This window comes from Furipterus horrens, unplaced genomic scaffold (assembly GCF_987537825.1).
Source record: "Furipterus horrens unplaced genomic scaffold, mFurHor1.1.pri manual_scaffold_10, whole genome shotgun sequence".
Classification (NCBI taxonomy): Eukaryota; Metazoa; Chordata; class Mammalia; order Chiroptera; family Furipteridae; genus Furipterus; species Furipterus horrens.
This window is the reverse complement of record NW_028327180.1, coordinates 11,943,075-11,961,840: the sequence shown is the minus strand read 5'-3', so window position 1 is coordinate 11,961,840 and position 18,766 is coordinate 11,943,075. Positions and strand designations below refer to the sequence as shown.

At 43.9% G+C, this 18,766-nt stretch overlaps 1 protein-coding gene across 1 annotated transcript in view; it reads left to right on the top strand.

The window, feature by feature from the left end:
- Positions 1–18,566, top strand: part of RNF150 (ring finger protein 150) — a 158,447-nt gene extending 139,881 nt beyond the window's left edge. Inside the window, exon 7 of the mRNA XM_090290323.1 lies at positions 18,049–18,566. Within this exon, the coding sequence (XP_090146449.1) occupies positions 18,049–18,167 (119 nt within the window). The 3' untranslated portion in view covers positions 18,168–18,566. The remainder of the gene's footprint in view (positions 1–18,048) is intronic.
- The last annotated feature ends 200 nt before the right edge of the window (positions 18,567–18,766 follow it).

Genomic DNA, 18,766 nt, shown 5'->3' with positions numbered 1-18,766 from the left:
TCTGGGAGATTACCTCCAGTCCTGAGTTACTCACTGATGGCACCGCCTCCAGTTGGATGAGTTCCTCCCAAAGCTGTCTCGCTTTCGGTGTCCTGGAGGGGCAGCTGTTCCAAGAGTGAGCCGGGGAGAGGGCTGTCAAGCAGACCTGCGTTTTGCCAGACGCTGTCACATGGCTCTCAGCGGGGAGGGGGCGGCTAATGGTAGGGATCACAGTTGGCAGGCCAGCAGTTTTTCAGGGTTTGAGCAGCGTGAAGTGTGAAGAAGATAAAATTTCTCTTTGCATTTCAATTCTAAAGCAAATGATGAGGAGTTCCATCATTCAGAGATTAAGAAAGCAGAAAGAGCTGAATATGCCTTTTGGATGATATAACAATTGGCTCTTAAAATTCAGAGTCGCAGAGTTCTGTAAGTCAAAGTATTTCAGAAATGACATTCAATGTCCCAGGGGGAAAAAAATGTATAACTACCAGAACATTCCTGGGGCTACTGAGGTAAAATGATGTAATGGAAACACCACTAGACAGAGGCAGGAAATTTGATTTGGCCTCCAATTAGCTGTGTGCCCTTGGGCAAGTCACTTACCCTCTCTGCACATTCCTTTCTTCCGTTGTCAAATAAGGCACTTTTACTAGCAGAGAGAAAGAACCTTGAATTCATTGATTGGTCATTCTTTCTAAGCTCTCTCAAAACATAATTCACCCACAATATCTTGTACAATAGAAACAAACAGTAATATGTATCCCAAAAGGAAAAACTGAAGCCGAGGAGGTACAAGGTCTGTCCAGAAAAAGTCCAGCCATTGTTAATATAATGAGAATGGTTTGCGTGACATTGATATAACCTGGCAGCCAAGGCGAGTGGACTGGAATGTGCAAGTGTGAACAATGACAACATCACTGTGCTAGTCAGTATGAGTGGTAGATGCCATTGAGTGAGCATGTGTACTGTGTGGCCGTCACATTCAAAATGACTAAGCAAGAAGAGCAATGATTCCTCATCCAATTAAGCTTGAACATTCCTCCACAGAAACTTTTGGGATGATTCAGAAGACCGCAGCTATGGGCAACTGGTGATGGGCAGCTCCGTCACGACAATACGCCTGATCATGCATCATGTCTTGTGCAGAGTTTTTTTTTGCAAAACATCAAATCATCCGACTGACTCAGCCCCACTACAACCCAGATTTGGTCCCCTGAGACTTCTGGATTTTTCCAAAACTAAAATCACCTTTAAAAGGAAGGGATTTCAGAACATCAATGGGATTCAGGAAAATACAACAGGGCAGCTGATGGCCATTGGGAGGATCGTGTGAAGTCCCAAGGTGCCTACTTTGAAAGGGACTGAAGGGTCACTGTCTTACGTGCAGTGTTTCTCGTATCTTGTATCTTGTTCAATAAGTGTCTCTGTTTTTCATATTACATGGCTGGATACCTTCTGGACAGACCTCATACACTGAGATTCTGCCCTGGCTCAGTTGTCTCTCGAGTACTGGACCACATCATTGAATGGGGTCCCTACAAAAAAAATGCCTGAGAAGTTCACATATCCCAAGCTGAAAGTTAAAAATGGAATTACAACATGTCCCTGTGAAGTAGTTGAAGACTCAAGGGCATCAGGATTGGGTGTCTTGGTAAAGGAACCATCTAGAACCAACTGAAGATTTCTGGCTACACATGGCAGATTGAACCCACAGGTTTATCTCTGCTATCTAACAAAGTCCCACCAATCTTGCAGAAGGTATAAACCTGCAAGGACACTAAGGACAAAGAAAAGATTACAAGAGATAATATGTCAACACCTTTTGGATGACCAATGAGTAGAAATTCTCCTTGTGAAACAGAGAAAGCTGAAACCTAAGTGCCTCCTAAGAGGGAAGCCAATAAGAAGCAAGTATTTTGCCTGCTGAGCTCTGGAGATAGCACACCGGGCCCCCAGGAAGGCTGCGGTCAAGAGTGATGTTTGAAAGAATATCAGGTGAAAGTTGTTAGAGCATTTAGGCCCCCAGGTTTCCTCCCCATCCTGAGCCGCCTACTAGTTGCCCTAGGCCCACATGGAGGCCTCTTCCCCAGTAAGCCAACCCTACCAATGCCCACTTAATCATAGTGCCTCATTTGTCAATACAAATGGAAAGCAAGGATGGCTCGTCAGCTGCAAGAAACTACTACATCAAAGAGAGAGAACACAACAAATAAAAATAAACTTCAAGGAAACCAAGATCATTCAGACCACGGAATTCTATAAACCATCATTTGTACTCTTAGAGATATGAGATGAATATTGCATCCATGGGGAAAGAAACAGTGATAGGAATTTTCAGAGAATGGGGAAGAGCTCTTGGAAATTAAAAAATATAGCAGTAGAGTGAAAATTCCCATAGAATGATTAAAAGACAAAGTCAAAGATAAAATACTACTTGTCCTGTTAAACTACGTTCTTGGTGTGAAATAAAAATATTTTTTTAAATTAATTTGATTGAAAAATTAAATTTAAAAATAAGGAAAAGCAGGAAGAGTCCGTTGACTTGCCATTGAAGAATTAAGCCATTAACTGAACACACACGTATTAGCATCTCACACACCACCCCCAAAATGTGCTTTTTCTTATAGTGAAAACTACAGTCTTGTCCAGGCTTACTTGGCTTCAGGAACTGTGTATGGTACCAGACTTTTAAGAGCATTTCCTTATTGCTTGCTACATTTGTTATATTTACAACACACTAGTGTATAGGTTGATTTTATAAGTTAGCGACTTCAGTTTTTATGGTGAAATTACTTCCCAGTGCTCAGGCCAATAACATGCGGTTACCCTGTATTCTTTCCACTCTATTGCTCTCCATAGTGAAACAATCACCAAGCCTTGCTCACTATTCCTTTAAATCCCTCTTCATGTGCCCTTTCCCTCTGCCACTGCTACCCTTCAAGCCTTATCATCCCTTCCCTGGATTTTTGCCATGGCTGACATTTCACTCCCCTCGTTTCTAGTCTTACCATTCCCAGCCTGTCCTGATCCTGCTTCCTCGATAATCACCTCTAGAAATCAGACCTGGGTCCGCTGTTTTGCCCAAAACATTTTTATCACCCATCTCAAGCTGGCTCCTCTGACCAAATCAGGAAGCGTTGGGCCTCCGTGTCTCTCTGACTTCCCTCCGCCCCGCAGGGCACTTCACACATGCCCATTTCTCAGCCTCTCGTGGGTCCGGGTGCGCTGTCCTGCCCCTTCTCCCTCCACCACCACCACGCTGCACAAGTCCCTCCTGCTGCTGCGTCCTCAGAGCTGTCTCCCCTGTGCTCCAGGCCGGATCCGGTGCTCCCCCCGCATCCAACAGTCATCTCCGTTATGATTCCTGGAGAAAGCACCTGTCACCCCCCTAAACGTATAGGTCCTGATCGAATATGGACTTCAGCTTTTCACCTTCAAAACTCAGCACAGTTTGTGACGTCCAGTTAGATGACATAAAACTAGCTGAATGGATGAGTACATGAATGAATATGCTAAATGTTAAAGGAAACCAACCATAGCAATAGTTAGAAACAGAAAACACTACAGTATATCACAAGAAATTCTTCCAAGGCCCCAAAAGACCAGCCTCCCTGGAGCCTGTGGGATGATGCGGTGACCTTTCTTCCGCCATGTGACAGGAACCCAGATGCTAAACTGTTCCTGCATCATGAGGAAGGCGGGGGACTAATGCCTTGTAGAAATGGATTGGTGATTTATTATTTATCACTATTGATATTGGGCCACACAGCAGCAATGGGGATTAGAAGCCGTGGACGGAGATGGCATGGCGGAAACAGTGGCCAAGTGAGACGGGAAGAAGAGAGGCTCACACCTGACTGGGCAGCGCTTTCTGCAAATGCCCTGAATTAGCATAAAACCGAGTGCCCAGATACCAGTGCAGCTTCAATGAAGCTCTTCACTTTTGTTTTATGTATATCCTTGGTGCTCTTCTGACCATTAACTGATGATGGATCACGATGACCCTACTGGGCGGTTGTACAGGCATGGGGAGACCGGATGACATGGACATTGAACGGAACTGGGCTCAAATCCTGGCTGGCCACGGAATCAGGAGCCAACTCGACCTCTGTGGGCCTCACTTTCCTCGTCTTTAAAGTTCTCCAGATACAATCCACCTCACAGGTGAAATGCATCAATGTCAGTACCGCTGCTGGCTCAGCACCCGGCACTCAGGAAATCACACGTCATCTTCGTTCCCACCATGCACGTCTCTCCCCAGGGGGACACATGCTGGACGGACACATCCCAAGTACCTACGGATGCAACTGAACTGTCTTGTTATAAAAATATCTACACAGCACCTCTCTCAAATAGGTTCCAAAGCCTGGGAGCTCCGGGTTGTACCCTCAACTATTGGTCTGTGGCAATGAAAACTGACATTCCCTTGCGCATCCTCGCTGATCACAGTGGCTTTGCTCCCTGAGCCAAAATTACAGGCTCGCTTGCCATTATTTATCTTTTTCATTGATTGATCGTTTGAGTACTACTGAGTTGTAAACTGTAGTCTTTATTACCGTGATCTCATATAAAATAATGACTGTCCTTACAGGACCATTTACAAAGAAACCTCTCAGGTCGGGAGCGTAACCACAAGGCAGCCCATCGATCGCTCCGCAGTTCGTTAGTGTCAGTTCCTAGAAGGTGATGATTAGGTCTGCCTCCACCTGGCTCTCCATCGGGTATAGTCCAGAGGCAGCCGCCCCACCAATAATCTTAGTGTTTTGGGCCTGTAGACCTCCGGACAAATGATCTGTTGAGAAACTAATAATTTCAAATTTGCCAGGTGTTGGTGTTCTTTTTGTGTTTAGAAGTTAAACCTCAGGGGACTATTTGGAGCAAAAATTTTGGAAAGACCCACTGATAGAAACTTCCAAGTTTTCAGCAATGGAGTCCTACACCCCCGTGTGGAAAATCCGCTAGGACGCGGTTTAAAATACAAAGTATCTCATCAGCCTCTTTTTTTTTTTTTCATTGTAAATTTATGTCTTTTTTTTATTAAATCATTCTTTATTGTTATTCTATTACAGTTGTCTCAATTTCCCCCCTTTGCCCTCACCCGCCCACAGTCAATTCCCACCCTGTTGTCTATGTCTATGGGTCACTTATACATGTTCTTTGTTTGGTCCCTTCCCCTTCTTTCCACCATTATACACTACCCCCTCCCCTCTGGCCACTTTCAGTCTGTCCCGTGTTTCCATACCTGTGGTCCTATTTCATTCATTACTTTATTTTGTTCATTAGATTCCTCTTATAGGTAAGATCGTATGGTATTTGTCTTTCACAGCCTGGCTTCTTATAGTGTTGTCTTCACTGCACTTCCTTCCTCCCTTTAGGGAAAATATTTGCAGGGAAATGTCTGGAGAAAAGAAAATATATTGTGGTTAAGTGATTTAGCCAAACTCTTCCCCCACCAGCTCCAGACAGGACACAGCTGGAGTGGTGATCGGTCAGGTCACACTCCACTTGGCTGGGCAAGTCTGAGGACACCAGGATGGGAGGAAGACCATCCCTCCTCCTCACCCTGGAGGCTTCCCATGGAGCACACACTGGGGCACCAGAGCAAGAATCAAGCCACGTGCCCCACACATGTATGCGCACACATGGACGTATATACATGCATGTGCACACACATGCCACCAGCTCAAAAAGGTTGGCAGCAGCAGCAGCAGCAGCCGCCATGGGCTCGTTCTCTTACAATGACAATTGGCTGCACCTGAGTCAGGCACCCCTGGAGCCAAGGCATGCCCTCTGCAATTCATCACAGCTTTACAACCCCACATTTAGGGACAGCAGTAATTCTTTCATGTGCACTGATGTCTAAGGGACAATCACTGTTGTGGATTGTCCTATTAGGTCTCATTAAAATAATACCTCTTAGTGAAATCATGCAGCACAACTGCATGTGTGGCTGTTAAGCAGCAGCATACACAGTTAATGAGCTCACTGGTGACTGAGGTCCACAGCAGGGAGGAGCAATTAGTAGATTTATAGACTAAAGCTCCATCGAAATTGTTTTGTCAAACAAATCATTCATTTCCATAAAGACTTATGCCTCAATCAGAGCTGTCAGTTCAAAAAGGATTGACTGCACTTGAACTCCCACTGTGCAATAAGAGCAGTAGAATGAATTTTTTAAAGAAAAAAATATTATAATAATACTGCAACTTTTATTTAAATACGGAGTTGATTAGAAAGCTGGAAATCAAAGTTTGAGTAGGAATGCAATGGGTTAGAAAGCATGTCTCCCCTGTTATAAAGCTGAGGAAAATTTGTGCAATGGAATAAATAAGCACTTGCATGCGTGGGCACACATAGACACACATGCCTATGTTGAAGCATGCATGTGTGTCCAGGTGTGCGCCAAGAACACACGTGCACCTACCCACACACACAAACATGCATATATGCACATTCCTGTCTGCATATCAGGCAAAGCAGGCTTGTGTGCCTCAGGCAGCCCTTTTACACACACATCTGCATGTTTGTGTGGACTACATGCATGCCTGCACACAGATATGTGACTCAATGCTATCAACTCTGTAGCACAGGAATTGACATGTTTTAGCAGGGATACTTGGAGTTTCAGGTAATGACTCTCATTTGATTACTTCTGCAAATGAAACTGTAGTTCCAACTTAGCTCATCAGAGACAGAACAGCTCCTGAAACAGATTTATATATTATTTCATTAATGGCCTTAAAGGCTGTCTCATATCTGGAAAGAGGAAATGTGCTGCCACAGGTAAACAGCCCTTGACTTTAGGTACAATGTATTCCTAGCCCTGATGCCCTACAATAGGATGGCACCCTTTAGGCCAAATCACACTTGGACATGTCTGTGTCCACACTGAGCATGAGGATCGTCAGCAGTGGATGAGATGTCATTGTGAGACATGACCAAGAGGCAAGGGTGATAGGAAATGAAGGGTGAGCCTTTATTGGACAGCAGAGAGATCTTGAAATCCCTGTCCTGATTTATACCCCTGGAAATAATTTAAGTTCTCAACAGTAGAGCGAAGTCAAGGCCAGCCTTGCCACTTGCTGCCTGTGCAACCTTGAATAAATTACTCAACCTCTCTGAGCCTCCATTTCCTCAGGACCCTTGCCGCTTTTTACCAGGCTTCCAGATCTCTAGGGTGAGGGTGCCTACTCTCCCTGGGTGTTCTTGGGAATTGAAGACACTCCCTTGGTATCCATGGAGACTCAGCTCAGCAGCAGATGAGCAGCGGTTATATTAATTTGGGGACTTATGGATTTTAAACCACTTTGCACCATATTTATCATTATTAACAAAGCCTCTCACATTACAAGAGACTTTAGAAATAGTGCGGGCAGCTATTGTTCTGTGACAAAGTAATATAAAATATTTGCAAACAGGAAAAAATAAACATTGACGACTGCCTGGTAAGACCAGCCCAGCGATGGAGCACCTCCTATTTGGGACACAGGGTATGCTTATGGTTGTAGAGTCTTCAAAAATACAAGTTCAACTGTCCAGCAGTTGGGTTGTGTGCTACTGAGAAGTGCTGGCCAAATGAAAAATACAGCATATCGTCCTAAAAGGGGGTGAAGCAGGAGCTCTGTCTTGGGCAACTTATTGAGGCCAACTGTGTAGTTAAAGAGGGGAGGGGCGCTCATCGTAAACATCAGTAATCATTTCAAATAGCAGCAGCATGATCCTTAAAAAAAAAAAAAAAATCAGAATCCAGAATCTCTGGACTTTGGGCCACATGTTGAAATGACTACATTGTGCAAGGCTCAGAAACATAGTAAGAATAAGGGAAAAAGACATTGTAAACTGCTCTGAAAATATCTATGAGACCTCACCAGAAGCTCATCTAGAAGTCTGTTTCATTAATGAAACAAAACCATTTTACCAACAGCATCAGGGATATAGCCTAATATTTATTAATGCCTATTTTGAGCGAGGATGAAACTGTCTTTGAAGAAAGTTAGATTCTAACAGATGTAAAACAGATGTGTACAAAGTAGAACTCATTTTGCCAAGCGGTGTTTTTTAAAAATAGGCCTCATTTGCCATATCTGCTAAAGGCTCTGTCTACATAAGGGATTTGTAGAACTTTCATTATTTTATGAGAGAGAGAGAGAAAGAGAAAACGTCACTCTGGGGCTGGTGCAGACCAGCCTACCCCCCACATTAAATTCCAGAAACTCCCACTGGAATTTGTTCAGGGAATTTGGCCTTTTGAACACAGATTCAAGGCTATTAGGATGAAATGCCTGTCTTAGATGTCCAGCCTTTCTACTGGGAAATGCTGGGTTTTAGTCCTTTTCCTAATTCTGGGCTTATCATAGATATGATCACCCAGCCCTGATGGTCCAGCGATAAATGGTCCCTTTTCCCTTCGCACCACGCCGTTTTTAAGTGTGTCCAGCTGCTGTCCAAACAGTCAGCTTAGCCCCACCCCACCTACGCCAGCCACAGGGACAGCGTCCACTCAGGGAGGCGCTGAGCCCAACCCTGAGACCCCGAGGAAGCAACCAGAAGCCGGAAACTGGTCTTAGAGGAACCGCGCTCAAGGGAGGGGGCTGGGAAAGAGGAAGATCGCTGGCCCCTATAAATGCAAGGAACAGCATCCCTGCTGTGTGGTCTAGACCTGGTTTTCCTTCACCTGCTCTAGGCGCTTACCTGCCACTCGGTGTAATGAAATCAGAAGAGGGGTCCCTCTCCCCAGTGTGTTTAACCTTTAAAATACCAACCTGATTTCTTCAGACCTTGCCATTCATTTATTCATTTGAGTGATAACTGTTACATCTCTTTTCCTTGCATGGCATTGGGGGTGGAGCTTTGGTACAGTCTATGCAAAGTATGTTCCCACCCCCTGAGAGCCGATGTCTGTCACCCATGTCACCTGACTTTGAGCAAGGCTATCATGTCAATGTTGAGATGGGTCTTCTAACTCCTAAAACAGCTCTTTCCAATTTTTCATAACCCTTTCATGAGTATATTCTCAAACTTTTTTAAGAACGCCATACTCTCTTCTAATACACATAAAAATCTTATCCTGCCCATGCGGGTTGTGAAGGCACATCCCTCCCCCCAACTCCAGTGCCCACTGACCCCTTCCCCACCAACCTTGCCCTTGAGAATCACTGATATCTTTCCTGGATCCCCACCTGTCAGGAAGATTTTATCGAACTTCAGAGACAGAATTTTTTTTTTTTAAGTGACTTCTATTTGGGCATCATCAGATATGAGATGAAGTCATTACTTTACGGGATGTCTCTCCAGACACACTAGTGAATCTGCCTCCTCACTTATAAAGTGGGCGGAATGGGTTCATCTAGCTGTGGAGGCCAATAGAAGCAGCAGCTTCTTTATATCGCTATTGTAGGCTGTGCTAGTAAGTGCTTCTCTGAACCAAAAACCGGGCTCAATGCTTTATCGCCGTTCCCTTATGTGATTGACTGAGAGAGGGATGGAGCAAGGAAATGTGAAGGTTCTTCTAGCTTTCTCTGCTTGCTTATGAAACGAAGTAGAGGAAGACACAAGAGGCTAGAGGAGTGAGGGCTTCTGTCTTCAAGGGGCAGCATGGAAGACAAATGTGTGGCCAAGCGTAATGTCACCTGTGTTCCCTTTGCCCTTTCACAGTCCCTGACCTTGTAGAACAACTTACCCCATTTATAGCTCCTTTATTCTCACCCTAAACTCAGGGCACAGAATTCCCATTACATGCCCAACTATTAATTACCAATTCTGTTCTCTTCGTTATAAGCACGAAGAGCTTGAGATTGTATTCTGGGAGCCAGATGAATGGGCATGGTTGACTTTATAGCACATGTGCCTGGGCCAGTGCTCCTGCTATTCCAAGCCTCAGAAAGAATCCATTAGGTTTTCTTCAGGAAAGCACTGTGGACACATCCATCTAGGGGGATATTAACCCATACGCCAGGTCAAAACATCAGGCCTCTTTACTTTAGCTAAGAGTGAATCAATCCGTTTCGAGGGCTTATTTGCGCCCCTACTTGGAGTCCTCCCCTCCCTGCCCATCCTCCAAAACACCAGGTATTGACGGGTTCTCCAACCTGCCAGAGGTGAATGATGCAGCCTTTATTGGAGGAGGTGCCCGCAACCACAAGTTTTTTTGAACAAATGACTTGCAGTCTTGAAGCTTTATAAACAGGCTCCTCGCATGCTTTCTGGGGAAGCTGATTGTCAAAATGGTCATAATTGACGACTCTATTAAAGACCAGTCGACTGTGGTCATAGAAAAGGATGATGTAAAATGAAGCCTGCTGATAGAGAGACCCAGATGTTCTTGTGGCAATGTTCCATGCTGGCAGGTTAGCACTGGGGTATTTACTCCCTTATAATTTGCTGATGCTCTTCTTAAGGATTGATATGTTAGCAGGTGATATTTTAAATGCTTCTTTTCTTTTGAAAATGTATACGTAAGAAAGTGCATTCCTACTGCGGCCCTTCCCTCCCCATCCCCTTCCAGAGAGAGGTAAAAGACTCCCACTGTGCTGTGTCCTGCGGCTTGACCTTTCAGCTAGACTCCGTGTTTCCATCAGAGCCCCATTCTCTAGTTTCTTCTGGCTCTCATGTTGGACTATCTTGTAACGGTGACACTTGTTCTAGCAGTAGGGATGAGGCTGTCACATGGCATATGAGCTCTTTATGAAATGTTGATGCACCAACCTACCTCCAATAACTCTAAAGAAATAGAACATAACAGAAACAGTGGGGTGGAGGCCCGGGAAAGAAAAGACACCCGTTGTTCACCAGCACATTAATGGACAAGGAAGGAAGCCGAGAGGTTCATAGGGAAAGGAACAAGGCAAGTCCTCGGTAAGTGTATTAACTACAGTGATAGCTGTGTATTGTCTGGGGTAGCATGCGGCACACACACTATGACGTGAAGCCATGTATTATTACCATCACTATTTTACTGAGAAAGAAACCAACATTGTTTAATTTTCAGCAGTTTATCTCAGTGAGTACTTCTTATACACACATATAATCCATGCATGTAAAAGTCATGACACCTTAACCCTACATTCAAATCCCTCTTCCGTTTTAGTATAGCCTGTCTTTCCAAATCCATTGCCTGTGTTCAGTGCGACCAGTCACGAAAAATGGAAATCTCTCTGGGTATTTGAAAATAAGGAAGCCAATACACATCTGTCAAAGCTCATCAAACCGTACATTTTAAATAGATGCAATTCGTTATAGGTAAAGTATGCTTCAATAAACAATATACAAGAGAGAAAGAAAGAAAAGGAAGGAAGGAAGGAAGGAAGGAAGGAAGGAAGGAAGGAAGGAAGGAAGAAAGAAAGAAAGAAAGAAAGAAAGAAAGAAAGAAAGAAAGAAAGAAAGAAAGAAAGAAAGAAAGGAAGGAAGGAAGAAAGGAAGAAAAAGAAAGAAAGAAAGAAAGAAAGAGAAAAGGGAAAGGAAAGGGAAGGAAGAAAGAGGAAGGAAGGGAGGGAGGGAGGGAGGGAGGGGAAAGCACTATGCTTAATGCTTAGGGTTTTCTGTAGGTTTTTCTAGCTGGGGAGTTACTGACAGCATGAATGTTCACTAGATTTTGCCTCCTTGGCTGCAAAAACTAATGTAAAGCTAGTGCAGACAGCACAGCGTGCCTTCTCTTGGCACTCGGTAAGGAATTACTCAGTGAATGAACTGTTCAGGAAATCAGTAAGAAGTCTGAGCCATTGAAGGAAATGGTTCTCTTGCTGGATGAAGTGCACGGGGACAGAAAACCAGTGATGAAGAGAAAAAAGCCAAGTGAATTCAAAACTCTGTGACTTAATTTAATATAGAGACTTCCAGGATATTCTCCTCTACCAAGTCAGAATAAAAACAATGTTTTTAGACTTCCCCATGTAAAAGGTGAGAAAGAATTTTCCTAATTCGAGCTCATGGCTCATGTTGTTTATTCTTACAATTGTGAGGTAAGAATTTTAAAAGGCCAAAAGTACCACTTACAACCGAATGATTTTAGGAGTCACTTGGCCAAACGCCTGAATGTATATCATAAGCCTGGGATGCTTGCTTCCCAAAGGCAGGAAAGCATTGTCTCTGAGGCCCACTTAGCAGCCCAGTAGACATGACAGCTCTGCCATTCCGAAATAGCATAGCCATGAACAGCACTCGCCTGGGTGGGTAGGATTCCATTTCTGCCCCTTTCTATGTACTTGACCTTGGACAAGTCGACTTCACCTGTAAAATGTGAAGCAGTCATTGGGGTCCTCACACGCCTCCTTCAGAGTGTCGTTGTGAGGGTAACATACATGATCTGTGTAACTGCCGAGCGCAGTGCCCGGCGCGTTGGAAGGCGTCAGTGCATTCCAGCTATGACTGTTACTGTCACGCAGCCTGGGAGGAAGGTGACCCAGAGGCCTGCCGTTCTCTGGGCGGAAGCCACTCACAAGCGGGAGAATTGTGACCCAAGTCGGAAGTTTATCTCCTCAAAAATCCTCATGGCCAAAAGAATTCAAAGGAGGACATTTCCTGATTGAAAACACCCTGCATTTAAAGTGTCACAAACTTTCTCACCAAGTTTAGGACAGGCAATACAGAGGCAGCAGTGCCCAGCCCTAAGAAACCTCAGCTCCGGGGAGACATGAAAGGCCATCAGCATCCTTGTAAGGCAGCCAGTCTGCGTGAGCGTCTCCCCCATTGCGTTCTTGTATAACACAGGGGCGACTGGAAATGATGTCCTATTTTCAAGAAGATAAGCATCGGTGGCCGTGGACAGAAAGATGCTGTTTTTCTCGGAAACCGTATTTTTCAAGTACATTGAGGGGGAGAATAAGCTTTTCTGTGATGCAAAGCAGCTCCCAGTGAATGCTGAACCTGCTGGAGAATCGGGGCACCTGGGGGATTATATTCATCCGCACGTTATTTTCTCTCAACACAGAGAACGCTTATTCTGAGGGCAATGTTTGTTCATTCCTAACAGAGGAGGGCTTATTCCAGCCTGCGCCCGCTCTATGCCTTCTTTCATAAGACAGGCAGCAGAGTAAATGTCAAACCTCATTCTGGGAAGGATAATTTTCTGCTTTAGCTTTGAATAACCATCATAAAGAAACAATTAAGTAGGAAGGCACTGACTTCATGTGCAAAGTGTCATGTCAAGTTAATAGGACACATAGTAAAATGGAAACCAAAATATGCTTTAATCAAAAAGCCAAGCCACTCTTTTTTTTTTTTTTTTTTTTTTTTTGCATACAAAAAATATGTTCTCCAGCTCACCCAGGATACAAACCTCCTAAGTGAATGTGTCTTAGCTTTTTCTGGTTTCTGTGAGAATCTGGTGAAAGCAATCCTCTCACTAGAAAAACAAGAAAACGCATATATGCACGTAGCCATAAAAATGTGACTGTAATTCTAGGTACATAGGCTCTCCTGGAAGTCCACTAATCCTTCAGTGAAGAATCCTAACTCTGAACTGTTAAGTTCATGGCCTTTGGAACCAGACAGAGCTAGGTTTGAATTCTGGTTCCAACTCTACTGCCCTATGAACTCGGTAAATTTTTAACCTTTCTGAGTCTTAGTTTTATCCCCTAAAAATGGAAATAATGATTCTTGCTATGTCATAGGTTAATTGTGAATATTAAATTAGACGATCTATTTAAAGAACTTCGCATAGTCCCTGGCATGTACTAAGTACTCAATAAGTGTTAATATTGTTATTAGCTAATAAAAGACAAAACCTGAGCCCCACAAAGCCAGAGAGGAACCTCAATTCAATTTCACTGCTACCAACATTTACCAGTGACTCAATGACACAATGTCCTCTGGCCATTTTCAGGCTGTGCTCTGAGTATGAGATTGATAGCTCAAGTGTGTGCCCCTGCCGAGGTCACCTGAGGCAGTGCCACAGACGCCCCCTCCACGGTGCCCTGGGCCTCACCCCAGTGATTTCCATCTGGGAACCGGGCATGTTTTGCCTTATTTTTTTTTTTTTCCGAGATAAATTTCCAATATAAATTTGTATGTGAAAGAACCCTACCTTTTAAATGATGGTAACTGATTCACACTTTTAAAAAAACATTGTGTGGGCCAAAGAGATCGTGTCGAGGCGCTAGTTGGAGTCTTCGGCTGTAGGTTTTGGTGTTCCTGGGCGCTCTGCCCCAAGTTATCTTCCCGTTCTGCAGTCTCTTCCTGGAAAACCTCCTCTGCTCCCACGGTTTAAATACCTTCTCTCCCAACCTGACAGACAGTCACGGCCTCTCCTCTAAACTCCAGACGCTATATCTAGCTGCCAACTCCACACCAACATTGGGTTCCTTATGGGCGCCTTGAACATCACATATGTAACACTTTTTTGTTTTTTAATTTTTTATTGTATTTTTTTCCATTACCATTTACCCCCCTTATACCCCCCCTCCCCACCATTACCGCACTGATATCCATGTCCATGAGTCCCTTTTTGCTTGATCCCTCCACCCCCTTATCCCCTCACCCTCTACTGGCTGTCACCCTGCTCTTCATCTATGAGTGTGTCCCCATTTTTCTTGTTAGTTCAGCTTGTTCATCAGATTCCACATATGAATGACATCTTACGGTACTTGTCTTTCTCTGACTGGCTTATTTCACTTCTCATAATGTTCTCCAGGTCCGTCCATGCTGTCTCAAAGGGTAAACTTTCATCTCTTTTACAGCCAAGTAGTATGCCATTGTGTGTATGTACAATAGTTGTTTCAAAACTCAACTGTTGATCTCTCTCCACCCATTCAGCTTCCAGTTTCTCCAGCTCAGTATAAAGTACCTGTATTGTGGGAGTTATTCTACGTCCTTATTTCTGGCCACCTTTGTCCAGCCCATCACTTTTCTGTATTTCCTTCTTCTAAATAGCCCTTCCACTTGTCCCCTTATTTCCATGCCTATGGCCACAACAAGCCACCATCATGTTTCATCTGTTTCCCACCATAGTTTCCTCTGGTCTACCTCTACCCTTTGTCCTCCCGGTCTATTCTTCACTTACCAGCCAGAGTGATCTTTTAAAATATTAAGTGCATTGCATCACTCCCTGTTTAAATTCTCTCAATGTCTTTACAATGCATGAACCCCAAGAGAAGGAAGGTATTGTATACTATTGTGTCAAATGGACTAGGAGGGTTTTTGTTCATCTTTAATGCTGTCATCATAAAACCCGCATCAAAGGACTGTTGTGAGAAATCAATAAAGGCCGCTATTATTTTTGCATTAGTTTTAAATTAGCCTTTGCAGGAAAGAAGGTACAATGTATATTAATAGCTACTTTATACTCACCCACAGAGAACCTACTAAATGTCTCAGTGACAACATTTTTCTTTGTATGATCATGGTCTCAAAGTAAAACATCTGCCTTGATTAAAGGATAAAAACCTACTTTTAAAAATTATGGAAGAGACCAAGCTCAATTAAAAACATAGGGCACTATAAAGAACAATTTCAAATGTCTTCCTGTCATTTTTTTTAAGTTTTGAAATGGAAAATGATTAGACATTATGGTGGATATAAATGTCACATCATAAAAACTGCACTTTTTTGATTTTTTTCCCCAAATCTCCATTTTTATTGCTTTGAATTCATCTTTGCCTTGAGCTGTGCAGGACAGTCAGTTTCCAAAGTAGCAGTCCCCATGGCTCTTTTGCTTTTAACTCACACATTCCAATTTAAAAAACACCAGAGTGATCATGAACCCATGAACTCTGCTGAAACTGGAGGCTGAAGAGCCAGGAGTGGAGAAGCTACCTACCTGTGCAGGTGCAGTGAGCTCTCTCTCTAGAACTCTTAAGTCAGCGCTTTATCTGTGCTGCTGCTTTTTTTTTTTTTTTAACTAGACCTATATGAAAGTCACAATATTGCTATGATGAATTCTTAACTGTACCTCAACATGAAGCAAATTATATCAGTGATTATCAGAGCAAAGGTTTTATAACCATCGGTCTTCTTCAGCACTTAGACATTCTGTTTGGTCTTTTAATTGCATGTTTCTCTTGCAGGATAATTGAACATGCAAGATCTTTTGGTTTTAAAGCTGCCTTTGATGTGGCTGAGCTCTCTCTGTCTCCCCTATTCATTCTCCCTTGAGGCGGAGCTGCCTCCAACGCCCCAGGCTCGGTTGGAAACTACTCTGTCCAGCAGAGGGTTCACGACCATGGCAGAACAAATCTATCCAGGACCCTGTATTATGTCCGGTGTAAGGAAGGCAGCTGCTCTCTCTAGTGGAGAACAGCAGCTAGACCTCCGTCCCTCATGCTTTTTTTTTTTTTTTTTTTTTTTTGAGAAGGATACGCATGGGAGATACAAGGTCAACATTCATAAATCATCAGTAGCTTTCAGGTGCCTGGATTGCAATTGTCAATAACATTATGAGTTCCGGTACAGCGGGCGCAGTGACCAGTCTGTGTCAGGGTCTATTAAACATCTTGACGCCACAGTGGCTTTAGGTGCAAGGTTTCATATATTCCTTGCTAGAGATTGTTTATAGTTAACCAAGAGATAAGAAAAGCAGAGCAAGCTCCAAAGCATAATGGTTTTCGGTTATGTCTCCCACGCAGTTTTCTGTTGAGACTTAAAGACAAGCCGGGGGGGGGGGGGGGGGGGTCAAGTCAGGCTCACGGCCGGGGCTACAATTCCGTTAACCACAAGGAGCGGTTCCCCACACTCCCTAGTCTGATTGTGCATTCCGGTCATATTTAAATATGATGTGGTGTCCACCCAAGGGCTCCCTATCACCCCCAAACATCCGTATGTGCTATTGATATGCTTAAAAGATTCTTCCGTCTCATTCATCTGGCTAAAACAAGTCATCCTGCAGGACTCTGTTTAGGCATCTCACCCCCTGGGAAACCTTTGACTCAGCAAATGCTTATGCAGCCCTCCTACCTGCTCTTATAGCCCCAGGTACCTCTTCCGGCCTAGTGCTTATCCCCTTGTCTGGTCTCTGGACAGGAATCACCTCACTCTCACCATACCCCTGGCATCTGGCACCATCCTTAACACAGTGGGACTCTCAATGCCTTGAGTCAATGGATGATGTTTGTGCATTACAGAGCATTTGGGAGTAAAACTGAAAACACATTTTAAAGAAAATGAATATCAAGCATTCTGACCTTATATTTACTGGTCATTTTTGTTATACTTCTCTGTGAGTTGTACAGTAATAACCTGCCCATTTTTTCCTGTTGGTCTATTAGTTTTCTTATTGATTTAAAAGCTCTCAATAGGTTAAAAATACAATCCTTTGTAAAATTTTTACAAATATTCCAGGGGTGATATCGGCCTTTGATCTTATTTTTTTTGTGTTTTTAATTTTTTTAACTTTATTCATGTTTATCTATCTTTTCTTCTGTGAATTGCTCAATAGCTTTTTCATATAGAATTTCTTACAATAGATAGATAGATATTCTTCTAGCTTTATTAGTTTCTTTTGTTTACATTTAACTTTTTGATCCATTTAGAATTTATTTAGGGAAATAGTGTGAGAAGAGGCTTTAACTAGATTCTTTTTACAAAATAGTCAATTTTTCTAATATCTTCTCTTGACCTTCAAAGAAATGTTATTTAAGACAATTGCGTTGAAATAACCAGCATCCAAAGACATAGCTCAATGTTCACCATGAACTTTTTTTCTTTTTTTAAGTCACTAAATAAATCTTTAATATCTCTGATTGCAAATGTACAGAAATTGCCCAGCCCCCCCAATCTTTGAACACCGATAACTTTCTCTGTACATTATTACATAGTTCAGAGTCACAGCTGCAGGGGGCTCCAGCCAAGACTCCAATGATTTCCGGTTTCTCCTTTTTACGTACTTACCAAAGCTGGGGCAGGGACACATAAGGGCTGGGGCGGCTCTGGGGCCAAGTGTGGAGGAAAAAAGAGGGGCTGTTTCCCTGGACAGGCTGCCTTCCGCAGACAGACAGGGGGGAGGCAGAAAGGTATGGAGGACAGGGTGCGGAACTCTGGCCTCAGTTCCCCGCCCCCCCGTAGTGGACAGTCAGGAAAAGTCTTCACTTACAAGCAGTCTGGCAGTTTCCTTCACCCCTGAACTTTGCTTTCTCCTCCCAGGCGAGCAGGAGCCAGCTGTAAGCAGTGATTCGGATATCTCGCTGATCATGGCGATGGAGGTTGGACTGTCTGATGTAGAACTTTCCACTGACCAAGACTGCGAAGAGGTGAAATCGTGAAACGGCGACTATAGGAAAAAGGGACGGTAGGACCCAAGGGGATGGAAGGAGGGAGTGCCCCGTGACTTGGTCCGGGCCCACACGCCTCCAGACACCTCAGCATCTGCAGTGCGCTCCGCTCAAGAACGGTCACGAAAAGCAATATCCAAAGTCACGTTGATCAGGATGCAGTTTCTCCGTCTCTGCAACAGCCCACGGCCTTGGCAGGTCGGAAGTTGCAGGCTGATTTTCCCTCCTCGTAGACACACACTTCGCAAGCTCCTAAAGCAGACTGAGAGGACACGTTTAGGGCTTCTTAGCTTTCATTTCAATGTTTTCCCGGTCTTGTTTTCTTGTTTTGGAATTGTTGTTTGATTTCTTTGGCGGTTTCTTTTTAAAGACAGTGTATAGTTCCCTTTAGGTTTGCTCCTTTGTTCTTCCTTTGACGCGCTCCAGCTGGAAAGTTGGGCTTCGAAGCGCCCGTTCCTGCAGGGACCCGTGTGTGCATTCTGTCTCTGAGATGAACACCATGGCTTGGGCAAGTGCCTCAGCACCCTGACGTGGTCAAAGGCCAGCTTTCATTACGAATCTAAATCCTTTTCAATGGATCTTTCCAATCC